At 43.3% G+C, this 25252-nt stretch overlaps 1 protein-coding gene across 2 annotated transcripts; it reads left to right on the forward strand.

Moving 5' to 3' along the window:
- The first annotated feature begins 637 nt into the window (after positions 1 to 637).
- Ccdc198 (coiled-coil domain containing 198) lies at positions 638 to 23317 on the forward strand. Of its 2 annotated transcripts, XM_059273714.1 has the most exons (7): positions 638 to 734; positions 836 to 1062; positions 3842 to 3924; positions 11932 to 12018; positions 13320 to 13421; positions 15443 to 15599; positions 22944 to 23317. In XM_059273714.1, the coding sequence occupies exons 2-7, from the start codon at positions 840 to 842 to the stop codon at positions 23177 to 23179; spliced, it is 888 nt and encodes a 295-aa protein (XP_059129697.1). In that variant the 5' UTR covers positions 638 to 734; positions 836 to 839; the 3' UTR covers positions 23180 to 23317. The 2 variants fall into 2 exon arrangements, with proteins under 2 accessions (XP_059129697.1, XP_059129696.1); XM_059273713.1 differs by lacking the exons at positions 638 to 734; positions 836 to 1062 and having other exon boundaries at positions 3828 to 3924.
- Positions 23318 to 25252: the final 1935 nt, after the last annotated feature.

Here is a 25252-nt window from a genome sequence, read left to right on the forward strand (position 1 = left end):
AAGCAGGCAGATCTCTGTGAGTTTGAGGCCAGCTTGGGCTACAGAATGAGTTCCAGGAAAGGTGCCAAAGCTGCACAGAGAAACCCTGTCTCGAAAGAGAAAAATTTAAAAAAATAAAAATGAAAAAAAAATAAATAAATAGGCTCTGTTTGAAAAGTTTTTATTTAGACCACTTCTTTAAGAAATTTGTTCCTTCGTTCCTGGCGGGAGGAGGCGAAGGAATTCTATTGTCTCTCCATTGTCCTATAATGTACTCACATCCTTCCAAGGTAGTCAAGCCATTGACAGAAAAATCAGTTAAGCATTATCCACCCTCCTGTTTCTTTTCTTAATTGGAAGACATTCTCTAGTTAAAACTATAGGTTAACAACGCCCTAGTTCATTAGCATCTGTCCTCTTATTTCCAGTGACAGCTCTCCTCAGCCATTATCTTCCCAAAGTGTCTGCTGTGAGAGAATGGTTCTCAGACCTCTCTAAGCCCTGCTCTGCATCTCTGTTAGCAGGCTGGGGTTGGATATTCGTTTAATGATCAACAGAAGCGTCTGTCCCTACCACTGAGACTTTCAGAGAGTAGAATAACCAGGTCAATGTTTAACTGCATTCTTTAGTTCTGGAATGGCAAAGTAGAAGTTGAAGGGAAGTCTCCATGGAAACCAGCCTCCCAGGAAGTGGCCAGAGAAGTTAGTGTCGGGGGACAGAACTGGAAAGATGTCATGAAGGAAACACCTGTTTTGGTAAGCTGAGGTAAACTCCTGAAACTACTGAACTAAATCACACTCCATAAAGGCCCCTCACAACTCCCCTCCATCATGATTTTCTTCTGAATATCTTCAAGGAAAATGGGCCTGGGCCACTCCAAGCCTCACCCTCGGGTGATCAAAGTCACACCTTTACAAAGCCAAGAAGCAGAGATTCCCTCAGCTGGCCCTGTGTTCTATGCATTAAATCGGAACCTAGAAGAAAAGAGCTCATACCCATTCTCGAGACTGCAGGGTCAAAAGCAAGCTCTGGAAGGACGGCTACCACCTCTTCGAGAAACCTGGTATGGAAGACATCCTGCAGGTATACCACAAACATGAGATATGCATGTCTGGGACTCAGGAGAGCTGCCGTACATTTACCTGTCTCCGTGATCTCTGAAAGCTTAGATGATTGAGATGCAGGAGAATGTTTTTCAGGGAGGACTGAGTGTTTGTCTGCTGAATGACTTCCAGTGCATTCAAATGCTTGTGTTGATTCCAGTTTAAAAAAAAAAAAAAAATTAAGTAAGAAGGAAAGCAGTCTGGTCTCAGCTTAGTCTGGAGTGATTTCAGTGCGTGTGTCTACCTCCATTAGGCCACTGAGATCACACAGATGTGACAGACGGTGGCAACTGTGCTCCACTTGGGTTCTGAATTTAAGTCATTATCTCCAGAGAGACTGAATGCATCAAGCTTTGTAGTTTTGAGAGTAGCATGTTAGGAGTAAACCTCTCCCGTGTGAAGTTTGAAACCAGCCCAAACAAAATGAATTTACTACATGAGAGAGAGTAGATGAGTCACCTTCCCTAACCCCATGTTCTTCACGATTGTCACAGAATTAAGGGATTTTTCCCATGGGGGGGTGGGTAGGGGGAGGCTCTGAGCCTGAAATGGCTGCAGGTTGTTTGTGGATATTTTTTATGACATATGAAATGTTTTCTGATGACCATCGTGATAACTAAACAGATGTGCTAACTTGGAATAAAAAAAAATTCATGCTGATGTGTGTCATCTGGCACACATTCCATATATTTGAATCAGCTTTTCTCTTCTTCACATTCTGCATCAGTAACAAAACTGGGCTCTCCTTCCCAGATGACTCTGTCTCAGATGACCTTGTATGTCTTTAGCTAACAGATTTTCCCGGGGAGGTTTTCATGGTTACTTTCTGTACAGGTAAAATATTGAGTACTGTTGACTGATACAGCTTTTTTAATGTTCTTCATTATGAATGATAATTTCCTTCTTAATGGCATTGACTCCCTTTTTTTGGTTGCTTTGGTTTTTTGTTTGCTGTCAATGTCTCACTATATGACCCTGGGTTGTCCTTGAACTCTCCATGTAGCCTAGACCGGCTTTGAACTCACAGAGTCCTGCCTGCCTTTGCCTCACAAGTGCTAGGATTAAAGACATGCAGTTTTATCCTCTTCTGAGTTCTAAGGTTTTGGTAACTAGGTGGCAAACGCTGATTTGGGTACTTTGGAGTCCCAACTGAAAAATGATACTTGAAAGACAAAAGTCACATTCATTATAAATAACAAGGGATGGAGAACATTCTCTATAAACACTGACTGTACCAAAAGCATTCTGAGAGCTGGTTTTAGGGGCCTATGTTCTAGCCCCAGCCCCACTAAATATATCACACAACCTTAGACAAGTTACTTATCAGTTTTGTTTGCCTGTGTTCAGAAGTAGAAGTCAGTGTCTGGGACAGCCTTTGGCCTATGGGGCAGTCCAACTAAAAACAGGATGATATCACTCACATCATATAAAGGTGAGGAGTACTGAAGTTTCTAGGAAGAAAAAATGCTTTAAACAATTTAGATTTTAAAACCCGATTGATGGTGGTCGAGTTTCTGTCCTGCTCAATGTATGCCATAATCTGAAAGAAAGAAAAAAAAGTCACAGAGTCCATTCTCTTCAAAGCTGGAGACGGCAAAGCTTTACAGGGGTTACTCAGATGTCTTAAGAAAACTTAAGCATAAGTGTCAGAAGGTGTTTTGACTGTTCTAAGAGAAGGCCAAGGACACCATGCAGTTTGGTCCTGGCAGCACTCTTGAATGGCCCAGTGAACCAAGCCAAACACAGCATGCATGAGGAGGGGCTCACCATCCGATTCTCAGCACAGCAACTGTGTAGCCCTGGCTTGTTGAATAGGGAAGGAAGAGTGGCGTGTTGTATCCTACAGCAAACTGGGGACTGTCCCCTGTTAATTTCCTGTTCACCTGAAAAGATGATGTATTTTCATTTCTTATTTGTTTCTGATTTCCTTTATTTTGGCGGAGATTCTATGGTATTTAACTAGTGGGCTGAGACAGAGCTCAAAGGTAGAGCTGAGTCTTGTGTATGTGAAACCCTGGATATTTGATCTCTGGTACAAGGAGTATGGGGGGGGGGGTCATAAGACTAATCAGCAGGTTTCTGTTTTCTAAGCTAAATTCTATGTTTGAGTAATGCCTATGGTCACTACATAGCTAATTTTGCAACTGCTTTTAAAAAAAATCAATCTGGGGAGTGGGATGAGAAAAGAAAAAAGCAGACTAAAATGTTCACTTACATTCATGTAAGGACCCTGCTTTACATGTCTGTTGTGGGATATTTGTACACTGTGTGAAAATGTATTGCTGTGACTGGTGTAATAAAAAGATGAATGGCCAATAGTTAGGCAGGAGATGTAGGCGGGACTTCCGGGCAGAGAGAGAACTCTGGGAAGAAGGCAGAGTCGCCAGACAGACATGGAGAGGAGACAGGAGGTACAAGATGAAAGAGAGGTAATGCCACGTGGCAGAACATAGATTTTAAAATATGGCTTATTTTAAGTTATAAGAGCTAGTTGAGACAAGCCTAAGCTAAAGGCCAATCTTTCATAATTAATAGTAAGTCGATGGGTCATTATTTGCTGGCTGGCAGTCCAAGAATAGTCCAACAAGGAAGCATGCTACATGTGTCTCATCTTTGCATTTGACCAGTGAGTTAGGCATGTGTAAGTGAGGATACAAAATTATGTAGATGACGACTACTAAACAGTGATCAGCCTGGATACTGAATTTGACAATAAATTGATTCTAATGATTTATTATTGCCTCCCCCCATCCTTCAAGTATCCAGGCCCATGTATCTTGACATCCCACTGAAAAATGAAGAATCAAGCATTATCAAAAGGCATCCACCCCGAAGAATTCAAGTAAGATGAATTTAAAAAGTCTTAAGGAACTTTTTGCGTTAATGCTAGTATCTCTTTTTATCTATAATCGTAAAAGAACCTTAAATACCTCGTTAATGGAAATGCTGTTGCAAAGAATGTTGACAGTTACAAAGACCATAGTATTAGAATTTCCTTTAGCAACTGATGTCACTTTTGAGGCTCACTACCAAAAAAATATGCTAACAAGGATTTAGTTACATGTTTAAAGGACCCAAATCTGGCATTTAGTTGAGAGAGTATTTGAAAATCACAACAACTACCACTTCTATTCAAGTCAAACAACATATTAGGCTCCTTGATCTTTGCCATTCATCTAGTCCTTTAGCCCAACATAAGAAAATGTCATCTTTGTTTTCTACATATGGTTCAGAGTGAAGGAACCTGCCCGAAGACCCACTGGAGCTATTAGCCAGGTCTCTGATACTTCTAACCATCAGTGTAAGATACCTCTAACTCCCCTGACTCCATCCTTTAAACATCCTAGATGCTACAAGCAGTTGCTGAAGGTAGGGAGACTGAGGTCAGATATGGTGGCGCATGCCTTTAATCCTAACACACCCAGGAGGCAGATGCAAGCAGATCTCTGTGAGTTCAAGGCCAGCCAGGGCTACATCCTGAGACCCTGTCTAAAAAAGAAGAAACAGGGGGAAATTAGGAACATCGGAGGAAGAATTTTTTATGCATAGCATAAATTCTAATAAAATATCTCATCCTAGAAAGGGAAAGAGATCAGAGTGAGTTCTTGGAAATGAACATCAGACAACAGAAAGCATAGGGCTCTCTGTGAGCAGAGAAAAGGAACCAGCCAAACCCTGCCTGCTCCACAATTCACCTAGATGCTCAGACCAGTTCCGGGGCTAATGGAGCTCTTTGTTGAAGACTGTTCCTGTTTCAGCCTGGTTTTATTTACTTGTCTTCTTTGGAAGCTCAAAATCACTACTCAAAGTGATTATTATTTTTAGTTCCAAAAGAGCGTTTCTTGTCAAATATTAGAAAGTGCAAAAATATTTAGTTCAAGAAAAATAAAGGGTAAATGTAATAAATCCATGTCTAATGTAAAACTGTGAGCACATCTCTAGCTTAGCTGAGCCACCCTAAAGCTGGCTTTATTCTTAAACTAAATGTGTTCCTTCAAAGGAGTATTATTATGTGTCCCTGTGAAGCTCTGATACTGGTTGGCTCAAACAGAAGAAATCACTACAACCAGAGAAATATGTCTGTGTTGCACCCTCTAGTCCACAGAATAATTTTAATACTTACCAACTCTAAATAAGTTAAAGTTAGGTTTTGATTCCCCCAAGTTCAAAAAGAGGACTTGGAGATTTCAGAGTCTGGCACTATTCTCCACACAGCAGCAAAGCACCATAAGAATAAAGAATCAAGACACATTATCTGATTGCAAAGACTAGGCTTTACGCAATCTTACATCTTCAGCCACTGACATGTGCCACACCAAAGTCTAGGAGTGAGTGAATGAAAGGGGGCTCATCCTGCTGGAGGGGAAGCACACTGAGTGTACAGATATCAGTGTGCTTCATTCTAAGGATATTATGGACATTTTTATTGACCCCCAAGAGCCAGGATACACTAGACTTAGCAAAGCTCTGGAAAGCAGAACTCTATGTCGTTCACTTGAGCTCTATACACCTGCCTTAATTTTCCCCAAAGATCAGCTTTCTCTGTTCCTCAGGCCACCCTAAACTTGAATCTTATATATCCAATCAAATGGACACAGTGGCCTGACCATGGCTGGGATTCCAGATTCCTGTAGAGGAAAGATCTTATTGGCTCAGCCTTGCTAATGATTCTAGCTCTGATCCAATGAGTGGGGAGCGGAAGACATTCTTGCACCGTAGAAACGTGGGCCGAGGAGTCACCCTGTAGGTTCTGGAGTCAGCTCCCAGAGAAAAGGGAAATCACTAGGAACTTGGCAGACACTCCTAAAGATATCATCTATAATTATCTTCACAAATGAGGCTCGGCACATTTTCCACCACAAATGGGTTTTTGAGAGAATAATAAATGCTGGGTTCCCATGACAGGCTAATTAATAGCCTGATCTCTGCCAAAGAAAATTCTAAAAGTATTTTTAATTATTAAACCAAACCTAATTGCATCCTAAATAATTTGAGTTGCATATTTGGCGTTCTCCACTTCCTGAATATCTCAACTTCTCAAGCAGAGAGGACCTCTTCCTGGAGGTGAGAACTGAGCCTCTCTGCCTGGAGCTCTTAATCAATAGTGCACCCCCTACTCACACTGTGTAGAAGAGTTGATCAGCAGCACCCCCTCTGGCCTGCCCACTTTCTCTTCTGACCATGCAGCCTAATAGGAATGCCCTCCCACTATACACACACACACACACACACACACACACACACACACACACACACACACACAGTATTGGCCCACCTAATCCAGCTGGATAATTCTGAGTTCCAGAGATGTGTTCAAATTTCAGCATCTCTATAAGGATCACCTGAACAACCTATTAACCATTGCAAATCCCATCCCAGCAGTTGTGATTCCCTCGGCCCTTCTCTATTCTCTTTCCCTGGACACTATTTTCCATCAAAGATATTGAGAATCCCTAATTTTAACATGTAAAATCCAAAATGCTCCAAAATCCAGTTATATCTGAACACTGACATTACCACAGGAGAAAAATTCCACACCTGATCCCGTGTACTGGTTTGCTACCCAAACAGCAAAAACACCGTGTAAAATTACCTTCGGCTAGTGCACCTAGCAAACACATGAAACAAACTGTGTTTAACTTGGGTCCCATTCCCAAGACATCTCATTACATACATGCAAATATTTGAAAATCCAAAATAAAACCCCAAATTTGAAACACTACCACTAGTTCCAAGAATTTCAAGTAAGGGATACTCAGCATATATAATGTATGCTGTAGGATTTTGATAAGAGCTGGCAAAGTCCCCAAAGGAAACAGGTGCCACACTGAAATCATAGTAATTCGGGAAAGTTTTCTTTGTAACTATCCATGCAAGGAAGTTTGATTAAGAGAAACAGCCAAAGCTATTGCAGAAACTGTTAGAGGTGGCTAATGGGTAACCAGGCCAAGGCAAGAGGAGAGATTTCTGGAGCCTGGAAGGAAAAAGCCAGGTAGAGAAAGCTGCATTGAGAACAAGAGTGAACCTCCATGGAGGGGCAGTCCCCCATACCACCTGGTAAAGAGCTGGAAGCCCAAATACATGACCTCATCGTCATCCCCTTCCCATTGGCTACATCCCAGAGGAAGCCAGAGGCAAGGGAGCTGGGCATGGGTACAGGCAGAGAACAGGGGGCTAGTGGGTGAGCCGATCTGGAGAGACCAACAGAAGATACCTGGCACCATGGCCTTCAATTTCAGGCATTTACCTCATGCTAAGACTTTATCACTGCTGAGTGTTAGATTTAATGGATTTTTGTCCTCATCTATTAAAACAATCACATCCACCCACACACAGAGATGTGTCTGCCCACGCAAAAATAAACAACCCCATGAGCTTTCTTTTCCCTAGTTGATAGAGTGTGAATTTTATAATGCTGAACCACGCTTGCATTTCTGGAAGAAACCGGACTTGGTCCTAAAGTATCTAAGTGTACACAATGCTGAGCTGGATTTCCTAAGGCTTTATGTATCTGCTTTAATGAGTTGAGATGGATCTACACTTTTCTAATACACTTTTACACCAGCTTTGCCACCAAGATTGATTTAGTCTTGTAAAAGGAAGAGATTTCTCGTTCTTCTTTTCCAAGACATTTATTATAGAGCAGGAATTCTCTATTCTCCTAATGTTTTGTAAAACATGCCTCCAGTACTATTTTTAGACTCTTGGACTTTTAAGGGAAGAGATCATTTTTCCTACTAGCTTAATTTCTTTATAGTTCTGCATTTGACTTAGTTATCTTATTCTTGCTGGTTGTTTCTTGGAAATTATCCAGTTAACACAAAGCATTTGAATTTATTGCTACGAAGTCTTCTTCACATTCAACACTTTGCTAAGTCTTATGAAATGAATCTTCCAACTTACAGTGTGAAGCGTGTGTGTGTGTGTGTGTGTGTGTGTGTGTGTGTGTGTGTGTGTGTGTGTGTGTTGGCTAAAGATTGGTGTTGGGTTTCTTCTTTAATCACCCTCCACTGTATTTATTCACAAGGAGTCTCTCCCCAAACCTGGAGTTCACCAATACAGAGTTCAGACAGTTTGTCCTGAGAATCCCGTTTCCAGCTCTCAAGGTCTCATACTTTTATGATGAGCATTTTATCCACTGAGCCATCTCCCCAGCCCCAGATACCTTATTTCACCTTTTCAGTGCTGAGAATTGAACCCACGGCTTCACACATGCTAAAAGAACATGCTTTACTACTCAGCTCTACCCCAGCCCTCCAGCTCTTCCATAAGTAGCAAGGTGGATAACTCAGCCCTGATCTCAAGCTGTGAGCCTAGATCTTCCATGGAGCGTTTCCTGATCCCCTTTATCCAAGATAAATAACTCACAGACTTCACCTGCCCCAATGTCTTATGGATCAGCTCCCCACAAATGTTTGCATTTCTCTTCTGTTTTCTGATCTAGGGAAATATTTGCCTTGTACTGAAGCCAAATCGTGTCATGTTGGCTTTATTTTTTGTCTTTCGTGGACAACTGTTGGGAACAAGGAATGTTACTGAAACGAAACTGCATTGCAAGGACTTGATCAAAAATTCTTTCTCGGCCTTAAGTTGTCTTGGTGATCACCTACATAAAGCTGTCATAGGACACATTCTCCACTTCCCAGAGTCTAAAGACACTCTTAAGTCGTTGTGCCAAACCATTGTTATGCTTTCTTTGGGTTGCTCTGACCCACCTTCCTTTTCTTACTAACAAAAGCAGCCTTTCCTAGGTTAGTGTTTATCACCAAGTGCAGATATTTGTGGTGCATGGATGTCTTATTTTCCATCCCCAAAGCCCTAGCACATACTCCAATTGATGATATTGATCATGTGTTGAACAGCCAAGTAATTCATAAATCTTAAGACAAATAAGATATTTCCTAATATTAAAAATGAAAAAGTGCCACCCTACCACTTCTCTAAGCAGTTCCTTCCAGCGTGTTTCCTCTACAAGGGAAAAAGCAAGGAATCTCCCTAGCCCTGTAGGGCAAGGGATGTGCAAGAGAACCAAGGATTCTGAAAGTCACTCGGCTGGCATATTTAAACGAAACCAGTTTTCCCAACCATTTTTTCTGTACAGCTTCTCGGGCCAAATTCTGTGTGGACAGAAAGCCACTTGCAGTGTCGCTTGCTGCCATCTAGTGGCTCTGTAAAGAGACAGTGCGGTTGTGTTCTGTTTTCAGAAAATGGTCTGGAGAGTTCTCAACAGTATCTACTATTTAACCGTTATCAGAAACGTGAGTTTAAATAGAAGACTAAGAATAAAGAAAAGGAGCCTGCTGTGACTCAGACATTCATACTGTCAAACCAAAAAGCTAGTCCAAAGACTATTTTTTAGATGACTCAAGGATCTTGGCTTCCTCAGACTTGGTGTTCGTACTGCACACAAACCTTCTGTAGTCTACTCTCCGTGCAGTTCTTTTGTTGATCTGTGGCAATGTGGGACCACTCCAGACCCCCAACAGAACGATTTCAAAGGAATCATCAGTGTCTCTGGGGGAGTTCTGAAAACTATCTACTCCCAAGACATACCCCAAACCTGGGGACTCCGCAGCTCCAGCGAAATTCTGCAAGATTTTGTTTCATAATGCGAGGGCATTCTGAAGATCAAGCATTTGCAGGGCAAACAATTAGGAGAAGAACCTGGCTTGAGACTGGGTATACATCAGAGTTGAATCATAGTGATGCCAATTTCTAGTTGGGCATTAACCCTTCAAAAACGAGGACCCTCATGATTTATACACCGGATTCACCTGAGAATAACATGTGATGGTACATTTACTCCTGGACATAATATGGAATAATAGCTATGCAGCCATACAGACTTGTGCATGCACAAATCCTGAAGACTGGACCATGTGGAGGAGACACAGACCCTTCTGTTTTCCCTTTACCCAAACCCCATCCCCAACTGTCACAGACTCTTCCTCCCGCGGGTGTCTGGGAGTCTCCCCGTTCCTGGGCCTCTCCCTCCAGCATCCTGATACAATCAACTGCTACCTCCTCAAGTAGTGTCTCCATGCCCTGAACAACTGAAAGCGAAGGGAACAACCATGCTTCCATTCCTGTTTTACTCACTTCTCATTGCTTCTCTGCTGGATTGAGTTACAGGGCCAGACCTCATGGGAATGATCTCAGAGTCACCACTGATTACTACCAAGGAGTCTGGAAATGCTGCTCTGCTGAGACCAGGGTAGACAGCCAGTGTTATTTGTTTTTCACTCTTTTAGGGAGCCTGCCACCCAGCTCCCAAATAAATCACACATGGAGGCTTATTCTTAATTATGAATGCCCGGCCTTAGCTTGCCTTATTTCCTTAACTTTAAATTAGCCCCGTCTACCGTTTGCCTCTGGGTTTTTCCAGTTCTCTTACTTCTGTAAATCTTACTGTTACTCCATGGCTTGCTGGTTGTTTAGCTGGGTGGCTGGCCCCTGATATCCTCCCCTTCTCTGGCTCCTTCTAGATCTCCCTTTCCAGATTTCTCCCTCTATATATTCTCTCTGCCTGCCAGCCCCGCCTATCCTTTCTCTTGCCTTGCCATTGGCCATTCAGATCTTTATTAGACCATCAGGTGTTTAGACAGGCACAGTAACACAGCTTCACAGAGTTAAACAAATGCAACATAAACAAAAGTAACATACCTTAAAATAATACTCTTCAACAAGCCAGTTCTTGCCTCAAACACAGACAGACTGCCTGGATGTGAAGAACTCAGCTGTCACTCTGAGTGAACAAACTCTGCAGACCCCCCACACACACATACACACACACATACACGTCAATGTGAGGAGACCAGCTTTGTCTCCCATGGTCCGCTTGTAGCGCCCAGTGTTCTCTGAGGTGAAGGAAGACTAGGCTGTGGGCCAGGCGACGACTCAGTGGGTAAAGCGCGTGCTGTGTAGGGATGAGAGCCAGAATTTGGATACCCAACACCCACAAAAAAAGCTAAAACCCCAGGTCTGGAAGTATTCAGTTATGACAGTGCCCATCCATAACCCCAGCGAAGACTGGGATGGGAGGGGTTGTGAAAAGAAATGGTTCCCAGGGGCTCACTGCTTAGCCATCTAGTGGAAACCGTTAGTTACAAGTTCAGTGAGAGACCCTGTCTCAAATAAAATAAAAATAAAAATAACGTTGAGAGCTATCTAAGACACCAGACATCAACCCTTGCTCTCTACATGTACACACACGAATGGGTGTACCCACACATACGTGTACAACAGAGAGAGAAGGAAAGAGGTGAGTTAGACAAACCCATGGAAATAGTTCTGCTCAGTTTTAGTGAACCTTTTAAGTCCCGATAAAATGTCTCCCAAAAAGCCCACCCCTTGCTAGAAAAAGATAGCCCTATCATTTGTTAACACTTTGCACTTTCCTTTTAAGTGTGTCTTGTCACTCATGATTAGTGAGGGAGCGTCTCTAGAGACCTTCAAAATATGTCACTTCCTAAGCACTGGGACACTTAGCTGGGTGGTCAAGGGAAGATAGGTGTGTCTCGGTGTCTCATCTCTACTGCTCTAAGACCCCAGCTATTGGGTGACTTTGAACATGGCCCATCAGTACAGGAGAAAAAGTGCTCAATTCTCTGACCAATATTTGATTAGTAACTCACTGGAAACAGTGTGATAGAACAGTAAAGAACCCCAGAGGTCAAAAAGCCTTTCTCACAGAAAACAACTGTGATACTGTGGGAGTCACCTTCTCTGCGCATGCCCAGGAGGAAGTTCGGCTTCCACAGAGTGCTCAGGTAGTTAAATGTCTCTGCTTTTGTGTTTCATCATGTCACGGCATGAGGGACGCTGAATACTCTAAATATTGGACTTCTAGAAGCTTGAGCCTATTGACCTGCCACAAGTCGTTACCTCTGAGCGACTCCTGAGCCAGCAAGAAGCCAGAACAAGACACAAAGCAAAGGTGAGCTGTGGCAGTTACTGACTGGGGAAGCGGGTGAGCCTGGGGGAGTCACTCTTTTCATGTTTCCCCTTCTCACAGGAGTTCAGAGCCAAAGCTGACAGTTCAGTCCTTGGCAGGTAGAATGTTTGAAGCTTCAGAGCTTGCCCATGCCTGCCTCCAACTGGCAAGTGCTCTTCACTCTTGGATGAGGCCAGGCTCTGTTTGCTTTGTGGAGCAAACAGAGCTATGTAGATGAAAGGGGGATTTTACATGGAAACCAATGATTCCAAAAGTGTTTAAATCTGCGGTGGAGGAAAGCCAGCAAGCACAGCTCTTCCCTTCACCTCTCCTGAGTTCAGCACTCCCTCTGCTCTGACTCCAGGGAAGATCTTCTCTAGAAGTTGTTCCTGACTTCTGTGCCACAACCTCCATCAAAATGTAATCCCAGGAAAGGTCTTCTGTTAGTTTTGTCCTGCTGAGTAAAAAATGAAAGCTGTTAGTCAGGGTCACTTTCATACCCTGTCCTGACTCATGCTGGAGCCAGCCAGACACTGCTGTGTGGCCGAGTAAGGGACACCTGAGTGCTATAGGTCCTCGAGTTCATGTTTAAGGTGCTGACCGTGGGGACATCCTCCCCCGACCTTTCTGCACTATCCAACACATTGTCCACAGAGCCGCACAAAGGGCTGTCATCAACTCTCTCCTTCACCTCTGGACAACAGCAAGTGACAAACAAAACTATCTTCACCTTTGCTTGTCCTCAATGGCCACCTTGACTGTGCCACTGAATTTCAGGACGAACTAAGGGGAGACCACCAGACACAGAAGTAATCGCTTCAAATCCCCCCTCAGCGGCCATGCTCCCTTGGGCATATATTCAAATGTGAAAATATACTGTAGAGAAATAGGTTCTGCTGAACCACCTCCTCTTACTGCACAGCCAGCCAGTCAATGATAGAAGACACAGGAAGAGAAAGGAAGGTCTCATGAGACCAGGACACCTTTCTAGACTGATAGTAAAAGCATCTGTTGGCAGGGGAAATGGGTTGTTGTCGACGTGAGATTATCAAAATGAAATTGTCAAAACCCTCGAATTCAAAACCCTCCAAGGACCTTTAAAACACTATCAGCTACACGGCAGATTGCCACTTCATTCTCTGACAGCTATACAAAGGACTTGTCATGGACACAACTGCAGTGTACTTTTATCAAGACAGGAGACCGGCTACGGATTACCAGGGATTAAGATCTCCTGCTCCAAGAAGGGTTGAAGGCAGTGAATTATCATTTCCCCATACTAATAAATATATCATCTTTCATAGCAGGAACTTGAGAAGAAAATGCAGCTTCCAATGTACACTTCTGGGAAGAGACAGTATTTACATAAGATGAAAATGCTGGAGATAAACCATAAGAGACAGGAGGTAAAGAGAAGAGGGTCACGTTTACCAAATTTGGAGGGCACCATCACTGTACTGCCCAGTCCAGTCTGTTCTCAGCAACAGAGCAGAAGCTGCCACTGCCTGAGCTGGGAAACACAGGAAGATGACCTTTTGCCCCAAGCCTTGATGAGTCTTTTTTTTTTCACTTCTCTACAAGATTAGATCTGTGCTTCAAACATCCCTTCTCTCTCTCTCTCTCTCTCTCTCTCTCTCTCTCTCTCTCTCTCACTCTCTCTCTCTCTCTCATTTATTTCTTTATTTTGTGAGTGAGAGAGCACATACACATGCCGCAGTACATGTCTAGAGGTCACAGGCTAATTTTTGGTAGTTTTGTTTTTTCCATCATATAGGTTCTGGTTATCAAACTCAGATTTGTCAGGCTTTGCAGCAAGCTCCCTTAGCCACTGGGTCATCTCATTGGTCCCTCAAGTGTCCCTTTTTCTTTGTCTCTTTGGTTTGTTTTTTAAGAAAGGGTCTCGTTATATAGCCCTGGCAGGCCTGGAACTCACTGTGTGGACCAAGATGACCTCCTGCGTCCTGAGTGTTAGGATTAAAGATGTGCAAAAGCCTAGCTTGTGTCTCTTGTAATAACCTTTGACCTTCCGGCTGTAGCCAGAAAATAGGGTAAATAATATTCCTTTCTTGGTTTAGTAGGAGAGGGAATGGAGGTCAGTCTTTATTGTGACACATAGGCCTCTCCCTATTAACTCATGTCATAGAATTTGCTAGTGAGAAACGCCTTGTACTAGGCATTCTGGCATCCATGCTTGGGGGGTGCTGTAGAGGACGACTGCCACAAGGTCTAGGCCAGCCTGGGTTACACAGAAAGTTTCAGGACAGCCGAGCTATGGAGTGTAATCCTGTTTCCAAAAGAAGAAACAAGCAAGGCTTTTGTCTTCGTCCATTTCTGCTGCTATAAGAGAATACCAGAGATGCAGTAATTAGTAAAGATGATGTCTGAGCTAGGGTTTCTATTGCTGTGAAGAAACACCATGACCATGCAGTTCTTATAAAGGGAAAACATTTCACTGGAGTGTCTACTTACAGTTCAGAGGTTCAGTCCATTATCATCATGGTGGGACATGGCAGCATGAGAGCAGACATGGTGCTGGAGAAGTAGCTGAATGTCTTACATCTTGACTTGATGGCAACAGGAAGTGGTCTCAGACACTGGGTGGTATCTTGAGCATATATGAGACCTCAAACCCCAACTCCACAGTGACACACTTCCTCCAACAAGACCACACCCACTCCAACAAGGCCACACCTCCTAATAGAGCCACTCCTTTTGGGGGCCATTTTCTTTTACCCCCCCCCCAGATGATAAATACATTGCTCATTGTTCTGGAGGTGGAGGAGTCTAAGACTGAGATACTGGTAGTTGATGAGAGGTGGCACAACACAGCAGAGGACATGGTAGGTGGCAATGTTCATGAGAGTCAGGAGTCAGGAGCAAGAGCAAACCAAGGCAGTCAAGGCAGCCTTTATAACTCACCATGGAGAACTAGCCTCTCCTGGGATAATAGTTTCACTCTGTTGTAAGAGTGAAACCCTCCCACCCAAACATCTCTTAAAAGAACCATCTACAAATTAGCATAAGAATCGGGTAGGGTCACGTTTCCAACCTATGAATTTGAGAGGACACACTGGAACACTTTCTCCAGTAAAGCTCTGCGACTGTCATACCCTAAGCTCCCCCCTCTCCCCCCCAAGGAACCACCCTGTAGTTCTATCCTCTGCAATTCCAAAACCTCACCTACAGACAGAGGCTGACAGGGACCCTCATTTCATTGATCCACGCCTCTGTAAGACAGTGAGCGTGCTCGTCTGTCTCCTGACAAGCCTCAGAATAAAGTTGCCACAGAATGTGATGAGAACAAAACCATCCCAATGTGTTCAAGGGTGGCCAGGCCTGTGAACTGTCCATGCTTTCGTTGTTGCTGAATTTGTTCTGGAGAAGACAGTTTGGGAGACTATTAACCACTTATACCTTATCATGTCAGGCCCAAATGGAGTTGGAGAGTCTTCAGAGTAAAGCAAGACTTGATATGCAAAAGCTGAAGGACCATAACGGCAATAAAATCACCGAAAACACGCCAAGGAGCAATATCTATGACATTATCACCATACTGCCTGATGAAACCGTGAACAGACACCCAGGTGAGTACTGTCATTTCTTTAGGAAAACATTTCACGTATTGTTTCGGTTTGGTTTGGGGTTCAGTTATTGCTTGAAGACAGGCTTTTATGTAGCTCAGGGTAGCCTCAGACTCACTATGTTCTCAAAGATGACCTTGAACTTCTGATGCTCCTGCCTCCACCTCCCAAGCACTGGATTGCACCACTATGCCTGATTTGTTTACGTCATGCTAGATATCGAGCCCAGGGCTTCGTAAACATGGCAGGCAAACACTCCACCAATATAACTATAGCCCCAGCTCCTTAATTTTGCTTTGAGACAGAGTCAAACTTGAACTCCATATCCTCCTGCCTCAGCGTCTTGAGCACTGAGATGCAAACATATTTGAAACTTCATCAAATAAATGTCCATAATGGGCATGCAAAGGAGAGTGAGGAGACAACAAATAGCTGTCACCGAGGGGACATGTGATGTCTTGGAATAAATGGCACGCTACATTGTGTTTTGCATCTCTGAGAGAAAAAGACAAAAAAGCTTTTAAGCTCTGCATAGAGGTCTTTCCTCTTGTAGATGCTAAGTGCTTTACAGGCCCTCATAAGACAGGCTCAGAGCATCTCTTACTGTCAGAGAGAGAGAGGCTCTTATAGATACATGGAGTTTCCTGTGCTCACAGACACATATATGTAATATATATCAACCCCTTATCCCTCAAACACCCTTTGCGCTGTGTGTAGTTCAGCCTTCTTGGACACCCATGAATGCTACAGTGAATCTAGCACCCCTGCCCTCTCCACCTGGCTCCTGCTTCATCCACCACCTGTATGGGGGAGGCCCTCATGCCCCATGTCACTTGGACCAGAGCTCCAGCCCCAGCCCCATCAGCTGAACTTCTAGAAGCACTGTGCTGATGCAGAATGACTTCATGGAAAGCATCTGGCCACATCACTCTCCTGCTTAGAAAACAATTGCCAGGACTGGAGAGCTGGCTCAGTGGTCCAGAGTGCTTACCATCCTTCCACAGGACCAAGTTTGCTTCCCAGCATCCATGGAGGGTGGCTCAAAACTGCCTGTAACTCCGGCTCCGGGGTATCTGGTGCCCTCTTCTAGCCTCCTACAAAACCTGTACACACATGCCCTACAAGCACATAAGCACATACTCATAAGTAAAAATAAATCTTTAAAAAAAAATGCAGTCAGACTTCTATCAACCTGAGGCCAAAAGCTCAGCTCTTTAACAGGGGGTCCCAGTCCTTTCCGAATCTGGTCACTGCCTATGTTCTCATTTCATCTCCTGCTGCTCCACACTCCAGCCTTGAGTTGTTCTGGGCTTGCCAACAGACATCCTCATCCGTAACCTGTCTGCTATGCTGCCCACCAACTGGAAGACCCATTAAGTTTTCCCAGTGTGAGTTCTCCCAGGAGAAAGCTGCATGCGTCCTGTGTTGTTCACACACAGAGGTTGCTGTGCCGGGGGCGAAGCCCCACATCAGTAGTGTTGACCATGGTGGAGCTACAGCAACGGCAAGTGAGCTCTAAGATGCAGAGTCACCTGCTGAAGGAGATGCTGTCCCCACTCCAAAGAGCAAGGGTCCGAATCAATAAGTTAATTAAACAAAAGGCAGAGTAACTGAAAATCAGCTTGGGGCATCCATTTAACCTGCGCCCCAGTTTCAGGCAGAGACAGGATCTGTTGTCAAATAAACAACTTCTGCAACTGAAAAAAAAATATTGACAAAACAACGAAGGGACAGGGGCTCCGCTAAAGCTAAGCACTCCAAGTCATCACCTGAGAATGAGCCTAATACAATTACGCTGGCAAAGGCTGGGAGGGATCCAGGAGGGGCTGAAGACAAGGGTTTTCCATTGCTTTCCTGAAGCTTTCTAAAGAGGCTTCACTCTATTCCAGCTGTGGCTCTCTCTCTCTCTCTCTCTCTCTCTCTCTCTCTCTCTCTCTCTCTCTCTCTCTCTCTCTCCTAAACCTGTAATCTGTAATCCCAGTTCTTGATCACCATGAGTTCCTTGGATGGCATAGTGACTTCCAGGCCAACCTGAACTCCACACTGAGACCCTATCTCAAAAACAGACCAAGCAGCCAGTCATGTGATCTGTCCTTGAAGCACCGTCTCTCATTTCACTCTCACAACAGGATATCCAAGAAGAGTCCCAGTGAGGATCCAGTATTAATCCTCACTGTAGCCAGAGGCCTCAAACCAGACCAATGACTCATTGCAGTGAACATTTGCAAGTAAAGATGTATGGACTAAAGGGTATACTGTATGACTCACTGTGACACACTACAGCTTCCATGACAAGATTTTTTTTTTTTTTTGGTCTTTATTTTATTTTATTGGGGAGGGAGAGTTGCAAGGGAAGATGAGTGGGATTGGGGTATATGATGTGAAATCCACAAAGAATCAATAAAAAGTTTTTTTAAAAAATATAAAGTTGAAGGAATATTTTTTTAAAATGAGGTCACTATTAATTAGGATCTCATGGAGGGAGATGTCTGCAGGCAATTAGCCTTGCCAGCTGCTGAAATTGCTAGAAATGAAAATCTACTTCTTACTTTTCTGGTTGCTCTAGTAAAATTGCCAACAAGAGCTCTGTAGAAGGAAAAGCTTGTTTTGGTGCACAGTTCCAGGATATAGTTCATTACGGTAGGAAAGGCATGGCGGCAGGAGTGAGAGGTCGGTCACATCATGTCTGCAGCCAGGAAGCAGGTAGAGATGGAAACTGACCCAACAGCTAGCTTCCTTCTCGGTCCTCTCGACCCAGTCTGGAACCCCAGCCAATGGGATGGTGCCACCCATGTTTAGGGTATGTCTTCCCTCTGGAAGCACACTTGCAGGTGCACCCAGAGGTGTGTCTCCTAGGTGATTCCGAATCCAGTCAAGTTGACAATGGGAATTGTCACAAGAAGTGAAGTATCACCACACATTTCTTTGATGATGGAGAGATTGTGGGTCACATAAAGTTAGTCATTCTCCTGTTGCATCCATTCTTGCTGCACAGCCCCATAGGCAGGAACTTACAGGGATAATATAATATTATAATATATAACATAGTATCGAGTTCTTCCTCTATGAATCGTAAGAGGTCAGGATTATTCTCCTGTTTCATATATAAGGAGGCAAGATCCAGAAAGGACGGGTTCATGCACAAGGTCACAGCCAGATAGTGTTCTCAGGATGCCTTACCCCAGAGGCTTCACACTTGACTACTCTTGCCACCGGTTCTAGAAAAGGCTCCTTCTTGCTCATCACAGAGAACCTCTTAGACTACTTTCCCTGTCTTCCAAAAGCATTTCACTTTGCTTTCTCCTGTGAGTGGGATGCAGCCAAGCTCAGACACCAACCTGCGCATCCTGGTAGTCAGGGTCTGGCAATGCAGACACCTCTGTTCCAGCCTTCACTGATTTAATGGTGTGTCCACCATTTTTTTGTTTCCCTCTGGAAGACAGGATGAGAATTTTAGCCTCTCGTGAGACAGAAGGCAAGCTCCATTTTCTGCTGCCTCTTTAAAACAAAACTACCTTTAAATTTTTGGTTTATATATTCACATGATAAATCACACATATAGTCATATAAAATAGCTAAGTACAACATATATACAGTGAGCATCACTCTTTTTGGTGTACAATTCTATGAGTTTTACTATGTTCATGTGGCCCTGCCCTTTCCAGAGGCATGACTTGGATACAGTTGGAGAAAGTCACAGAAATTGGGATCAAAGTCCGTCCCTGTACCCCAACAGTGCACTTTCTCCTGACAGAAGGCACATCCTCCTGCTCCTAGAGCAGGGTCTGACAAACCATAGATTTTTCTGCATTATTTCATTTTTTAAAGAGAAAAAAGTAAGTATATTTATTGTTTCACTTCTGTGACCCTGTCTTTCTAGGTCTGTAAAATGGGGATAAATAGTATCAGTCAAAGTAGGATTCATGTAAAGTTAATCTCATGCTGTGGATATTGCTCTGTATGCTGTAAATATGTTGCTCTGATTGGTTAATAAATAAAGTGCTGATTGGCCAGTAGCCAGGCAGGAAGTATAGGCAGGACAAGCAGAGAGGAGAATTCTGGGAACAAGAAGACTGAGTCAGGAGTCGCCAGTCAGACACAGAGGAAGCAAGATGTGAAGGCAGAACTGACAAAAGGTACCAAGCCACGTGGCTAAACATAAACAAGAATTATGGGTTAATTTAAGTGTAAGAACTAGTCAATAGTTAGCCTGAGCCATTAAGGCATACAGTTTTAATTAATATAAGACTCTGTGTGTTTATTTGGGTCTGAGTGGCTGTGGGCCTGGGCAGGACTGGAGAAAATTCCAGCTACAATCTCATTTGTAAAGAAGCCCATGTAAGGGCTAGGGAGATTGCTACACTGAGAAAGTGTTTGTCCCATGAGCTTGAGGACCTGAGTTTGGATCTTTGGTACACACGTAAAAGGCCAAGTCATGGCAGCATGCATCTACAATCCCAATTTTAGAGAGGCAGAGATGGGGGAACCCTCAAGGCTTACTAGCCAAGCCAAGCCAGCCACCTCAGTGAGCTCTGGGTTCAGTGAGAGGCCCTGGCTGGACACATAAGATGGAGAGCAATTGACGTGACACTTGTCCTAAACCTCTGGTGTCCACGTGCACCTGTGCACATAGAGTCTTCCCCACCTCCAGTGCACATAGCATAAGCTGTGAGGTTCAGACAATGTATAGGAATGTGAGTAAAACCGAAGGAAGAAAAATGGAACTGTTGTCTCACTGAAGCAACAAAATACCTGAGAGAAGCAACTTAAGGGAACAGGGGTTTACTCTGGCTCACGATTTCAGGTAGTGAAGTCCAGCAGGGAAAGTGTGGTATCAGGAGTAGGAGGCAGCTGGCTACACCTCATCCAGCTGGGAAGTAGAGGGCTCAGTAGACTCAGCTCACTTCCTCTCTTTCATTTGGTTCAGGACCCCAGCCTACGGACGGGTACCACGTTCAGGGTGGGCCTTCCCACCTCAATTAACCTAGTTGACAATCCCTCCTGGGCATGCTCAGAGGCATGTGGTTTTTAGGATCACCCAAGATAACAGCCAACATTAACCATCACAATGTCTTATACTAAAACAACCATATCTTTCAGAAAATGTCACCCTAAATCTATCAATTCAGTATCACCTTCATAATTCTAATCTTCTCTATCCACCCATACTATTTAACTACTAAATCAATAAAATTTTTGAAAACATATAGATAGCTTTGTCTTTAAACTACTGTGATGTTATAGTGTTATACAGTGGTGATAGATCTTTCTTCTGTTTGTTTGTTTTTTGTTTTTCAAGACAGGGTTTTTTGTGTAGTTTTTGGTGCCTGTCCTGGATCTCACTCTGTAGACCAGGCTGGTCTTGAACTCACAGAGATCCATCTGGCTCTGCCTCCCGAGTGCTGGGATTAAAGGCATGTGCCACTGATGCCCTGCTCATGATAAATTTTTCTAAAACAAATATTATAAAGTATACAACTGTCAAAGATTCTTCATGCTGATTGCTGTACCACTTACATCACTCATTTCTTCCACACACATCAGCATATATTGGCTTCCCCTTGAAAAAAACTTTAAAAAGGTTAATCCTGGAGCTTTATATACTGACTTCTGATGGGCCCACCCAAAATCCATTTAGGTTTCTAAAGGTCATGATTGTTTTTATTTTTATTGTTTTCGAGTCTATAAGCCACAGACCATGGAACATCAATAACAACGTTGTTATATCTAGCTCAGATGCCCTCAAGCTTCAGTGCTATGTACCCAGAACTGTGTGCATGGTCCCCTATTGGTGAGAAAGGCTGGTTTTCAAGGATGAAACTGAGGGTGTGCATTTGCATCACGTACAACTTTAGACTGGGTTGATCATAGCACCAAGAACATTGTGGGACTTAAGCTACCATTCACAGTATATTAGACCCCATTGCTAGTAGACATTTTCTTCCCATTTCAAAGTTCTGCTTCTAGTTAGATATTGTAGAAATTTCTCTTCTCAGTGGTGCCTCTTGCAGTGCTCAGCTCATTTTCAGAACAGAGATGACTGACAAGTTTAAGCTCCAATAATGAAGTATTTCCCAGGTTGCCATTACTTCCCACATCCTAAAATTCTCTGATTACTCATTGGCTCATTCATTTATTCGTTCCGCTCATGACAAAAGTCTAGAGATGTGGTTTTGTTTTTCTGGCTTTGTTTGTTTGTTTTGAGACAGACCTCATGTATCTGAGTGTGCATCAATGGATGACCTGAACTTCTGGTCCTCTTGCCTCCTCCACCTCTTGACTTCTAGGAACACAGGCATCTGCCACCACCCCATGTTTTGTGCAGTCTGTATGGTGCTTGCTGATGGTGCTTGCTGATGGTGCTTGCTGATCGTGCATGCTGATCAAGCACTCTACCAACTGAGCTCTACCCCTTCCCCTGATTTTCAGATGGTTCAGCTGAAAGCAATATTGTGGCAAAATATTGTGGAGGAGAAGTTGGGGATCTAGGTTTGTTTTACTAGTCTCGTTACTTTTAGATGATTAAATAAAATTTAAATAACAGCTAAAAATTAGTATTTACAGAGATAACAGTCAACGTATGTGTGTTTGCTGTTGTTAAAAACAATGAATAGGGCTGGAGAGATGGCTCAGAGGTTAAGAGCATTGGCTGTTCTTGCAGAGGTCCTGAGTTCAATTCCCAGCACCCACATGGTGGCTCACAACCATCTGTAATGAGATCTGGTGCCCTCTTCTGGCCTGCAAGCATACATGCATGCAGAACACTGTATACATAATAAATAAATAAATCTTAAAAAAAAAACAGTGAAAAATCTCAATGTTGCACAAAGGAAAACCAGAACAAAACAAAAGGAGCAAGGGAATTCTTTTTGCAAAAAGGATGTGCCAATCCAACCTGGGCTAGCAGGCACACTGGGACAGGAAGTGCTCAGGGTGTTATTCCAACATAGGTAGTGACTGTGTCTTTCCCCCATTGGCTGGGGGCCAACCTCCCAGTCTTTTGAAATTGGCTAGTTCTGAAAGAATTGTAGAAAGGAAATGAAAGGAAGTGGGAAGGGATGGGGTGCTTAAGTCACTTAAATCCAAGAATACAAAACAGCCTTTGTGTAAACAACAGTTTTAACAGTAAGGGGGGAGGGGTAGGAAGATTAAAACATTTTCATAATAGGGATAAGGAAGAAAAAAAGATTTTAATTCCTTGTGGCAAACAACAGTTTTACAGTGTTTACAGAAAAGGCTAATATTTTGCTTCCAGTATTAACCTCAAGTAGATTATTCTATGATAATAAGAGCACTTTAAATAATCAATCTTAAGGAGACAGTAAAAGAACTTTTGCTCTTTTACAGGAAATCCACGGGATGAAAAATTCGTGGAATATCACACAGAGAATGACTATTGTGTCCGGAAAATTGGCAAAATGGAAGCATGGCTCCGTGAACAAGCAGCCCAAGGACAGCTTTTCTGTGGCAGCTCTAGCTCTGACTCAGACGAGCCTGAGAAAAATCAGAAGAGACCACAAGCACTAGTGAGGACCAGGACAGAGAGGGTTCCACTTTATGATGAGTTTTATGACAGAGAATGAGAAAACTACACACTACTCCAGGTAGTGAGGACACCGAATGGTGTGTTTGTTTGTCTGTTTTCATCAGTCATTCCTGTTCGCACATAAAGTACTGAGGGAAGTAACTTACGTTGGTACAATGAAAGGATGTCATCTGGAGCCTTGTGGCTAATGGGTTTGTCATGTATGCTGTAAGTCTAGGCCTTAAAACTAAGGGGCTCAAACAAAGGTCATTTGATTATCTTACTTTTCCATGGGTAGCTGGGCTCAGTGAGGATGTTCTGTTGATCTCGTCGCATAGCTTATGTAATTTGACATCAGATGGCAGCTGAGACTAGAGTCACATAGAGGCTGAGCTAGAACTCAAGACAACTGAAATTTGATCATGTTCCATCCAGTCTGAGTCTCTTGACAGTTTGTGCAGCAAGGTAGTACATTTTTCCTTTAAACCAATCCAGTGCTTCTAACATCAAATATTCCAGCTGGAGGAAGCTGGAAGACACAGAATTGACAAGTGTCTAGTCCTTGAACCCGCCCTAAACCACTTCCACCATATCCTATCAGTTAATGCAAGTCACAGGACAATTGCTAGCAAAAGAAAAGTCTACACAAGGGGACAGGTACCTGTGCATCCTGGAGATCATCAACACCACCACATATTTCAAAGATTGGAACTGGTTTTGTCTTTAGAAGCAAGGTGCACACCTTCAATCCCAGCACTCGGGAGGCAGAGGCAGGTGGATCTCTGTGTTCAAGGCCAGCCTGGCCTACAGTGTGAGTTCCAGGACATCCAGGACTACACAGAGAAATCCAGACTTGGTGGGGAAGCGGGGAGTTTAAGAGGCATGGTGGCAACATGCGTGTAATCCCAGCACTGGAGAGGCTGAGTCAGGAGAATCATGAATTCAAGACTAGCCTGGGCTACAAGACAGAAGCCTGCCTCAATCAACTGATCATCAATAAAGGCAAATTAAATTCTATAAAAATAGATGAGAGTATATTGTATATTTAAAACGTGAGTTTAAAAAAAACAAAACAAAACATCACCGTGATGCTATAGGAGACACTAAGAACACTTGGGGCTACTTTTTTTAAAAAGTTGCCCATATAGCAAGGGCTCAAGAAAGAGGTAAATAAAACCAGGTGTGAAAAGTAATTGTGGAATTAAAGCTCCAAATTAAGACTTCACATAATCTACAAATGGTTTTAAGCATTTCAATTTTCGATAATTTAGTAAAACTTTAAAGTAAATCAAAACAAAAACACCTTTTAAAGCCTTTAGTAGGAAATTCCCCAAAAGAAAAACTAGAGGAAAGCACCACCTGAGTGTGGTATTCAGTCTCTTCCAACAGGTTGCTAAGAAGACCAAAGCCTGTCAGGATGACCTCATGTCCTCTAACAAGGGAGAGTTATGGGTCTGTCTTTATTGTAATTCCTTTCTGTACTTCCTTTTATGTACTTTGGACAAGAAGCTAATCTGTACCAAAAGATAATTATCAATACTAGGTTGTTTGGCCACTAGCCTTCTCCAAATGGTAAGACCCATCAGAGGATATGCAAATTCAAAATACCTCTGATGTCTTCACGTTTATAGGGTACCTGGAAACCTTAAAAGAGGAAGGGGAATTCCCAGTGTTCAAGATAGTGGCACCAGGGACCAGAGAGATGGTTTAGCAGCCAAGATCTCGTTACTCTTACAAAGGACCCAGGTTGTGTTCCCAACACCCACAGGGCAGTTCACAACTATCTGTAACTCTATTCCCAGAGGATCTGATGCCCTCTTCTGACCTTTGCAGGCACTGCATGAATGTGGTACATGGACATACTTTCAGGCAAAACATTCATACACAATGAAAATAAATAAATCTAAAAAAAAAAAAAGTGGCACCAACGTGTTGTCTAGACTCTGCTCTGTCACACAAAATTAGACAAAACTTCTTTCTACAAACTCCCTATGCCATGACTTCCACTAGAGCATGGACCACAACCTCTTCCTGTATTATTAATACCTGCACTGTCCAACTTGACATCTGGCACAGATTTCATTATCAGATGTTTGTGAATTACTCAATTTACCTGTTGAGTCGCCTTGTC

This window comes from Peromyscus eremicus, chromosome 9 (assembly GCF_949786415.1).
Source record: "Peromyscus eremicus chromosome 9, PerEre_H2_v1, whole genome shotgun sequence".
Lineage (NCBI taxonomy): Eukaryota > Metazoa > Chordata > Mammalia > Rodentia > Cricetidae > Peromyscus > Peromyscus eremicus.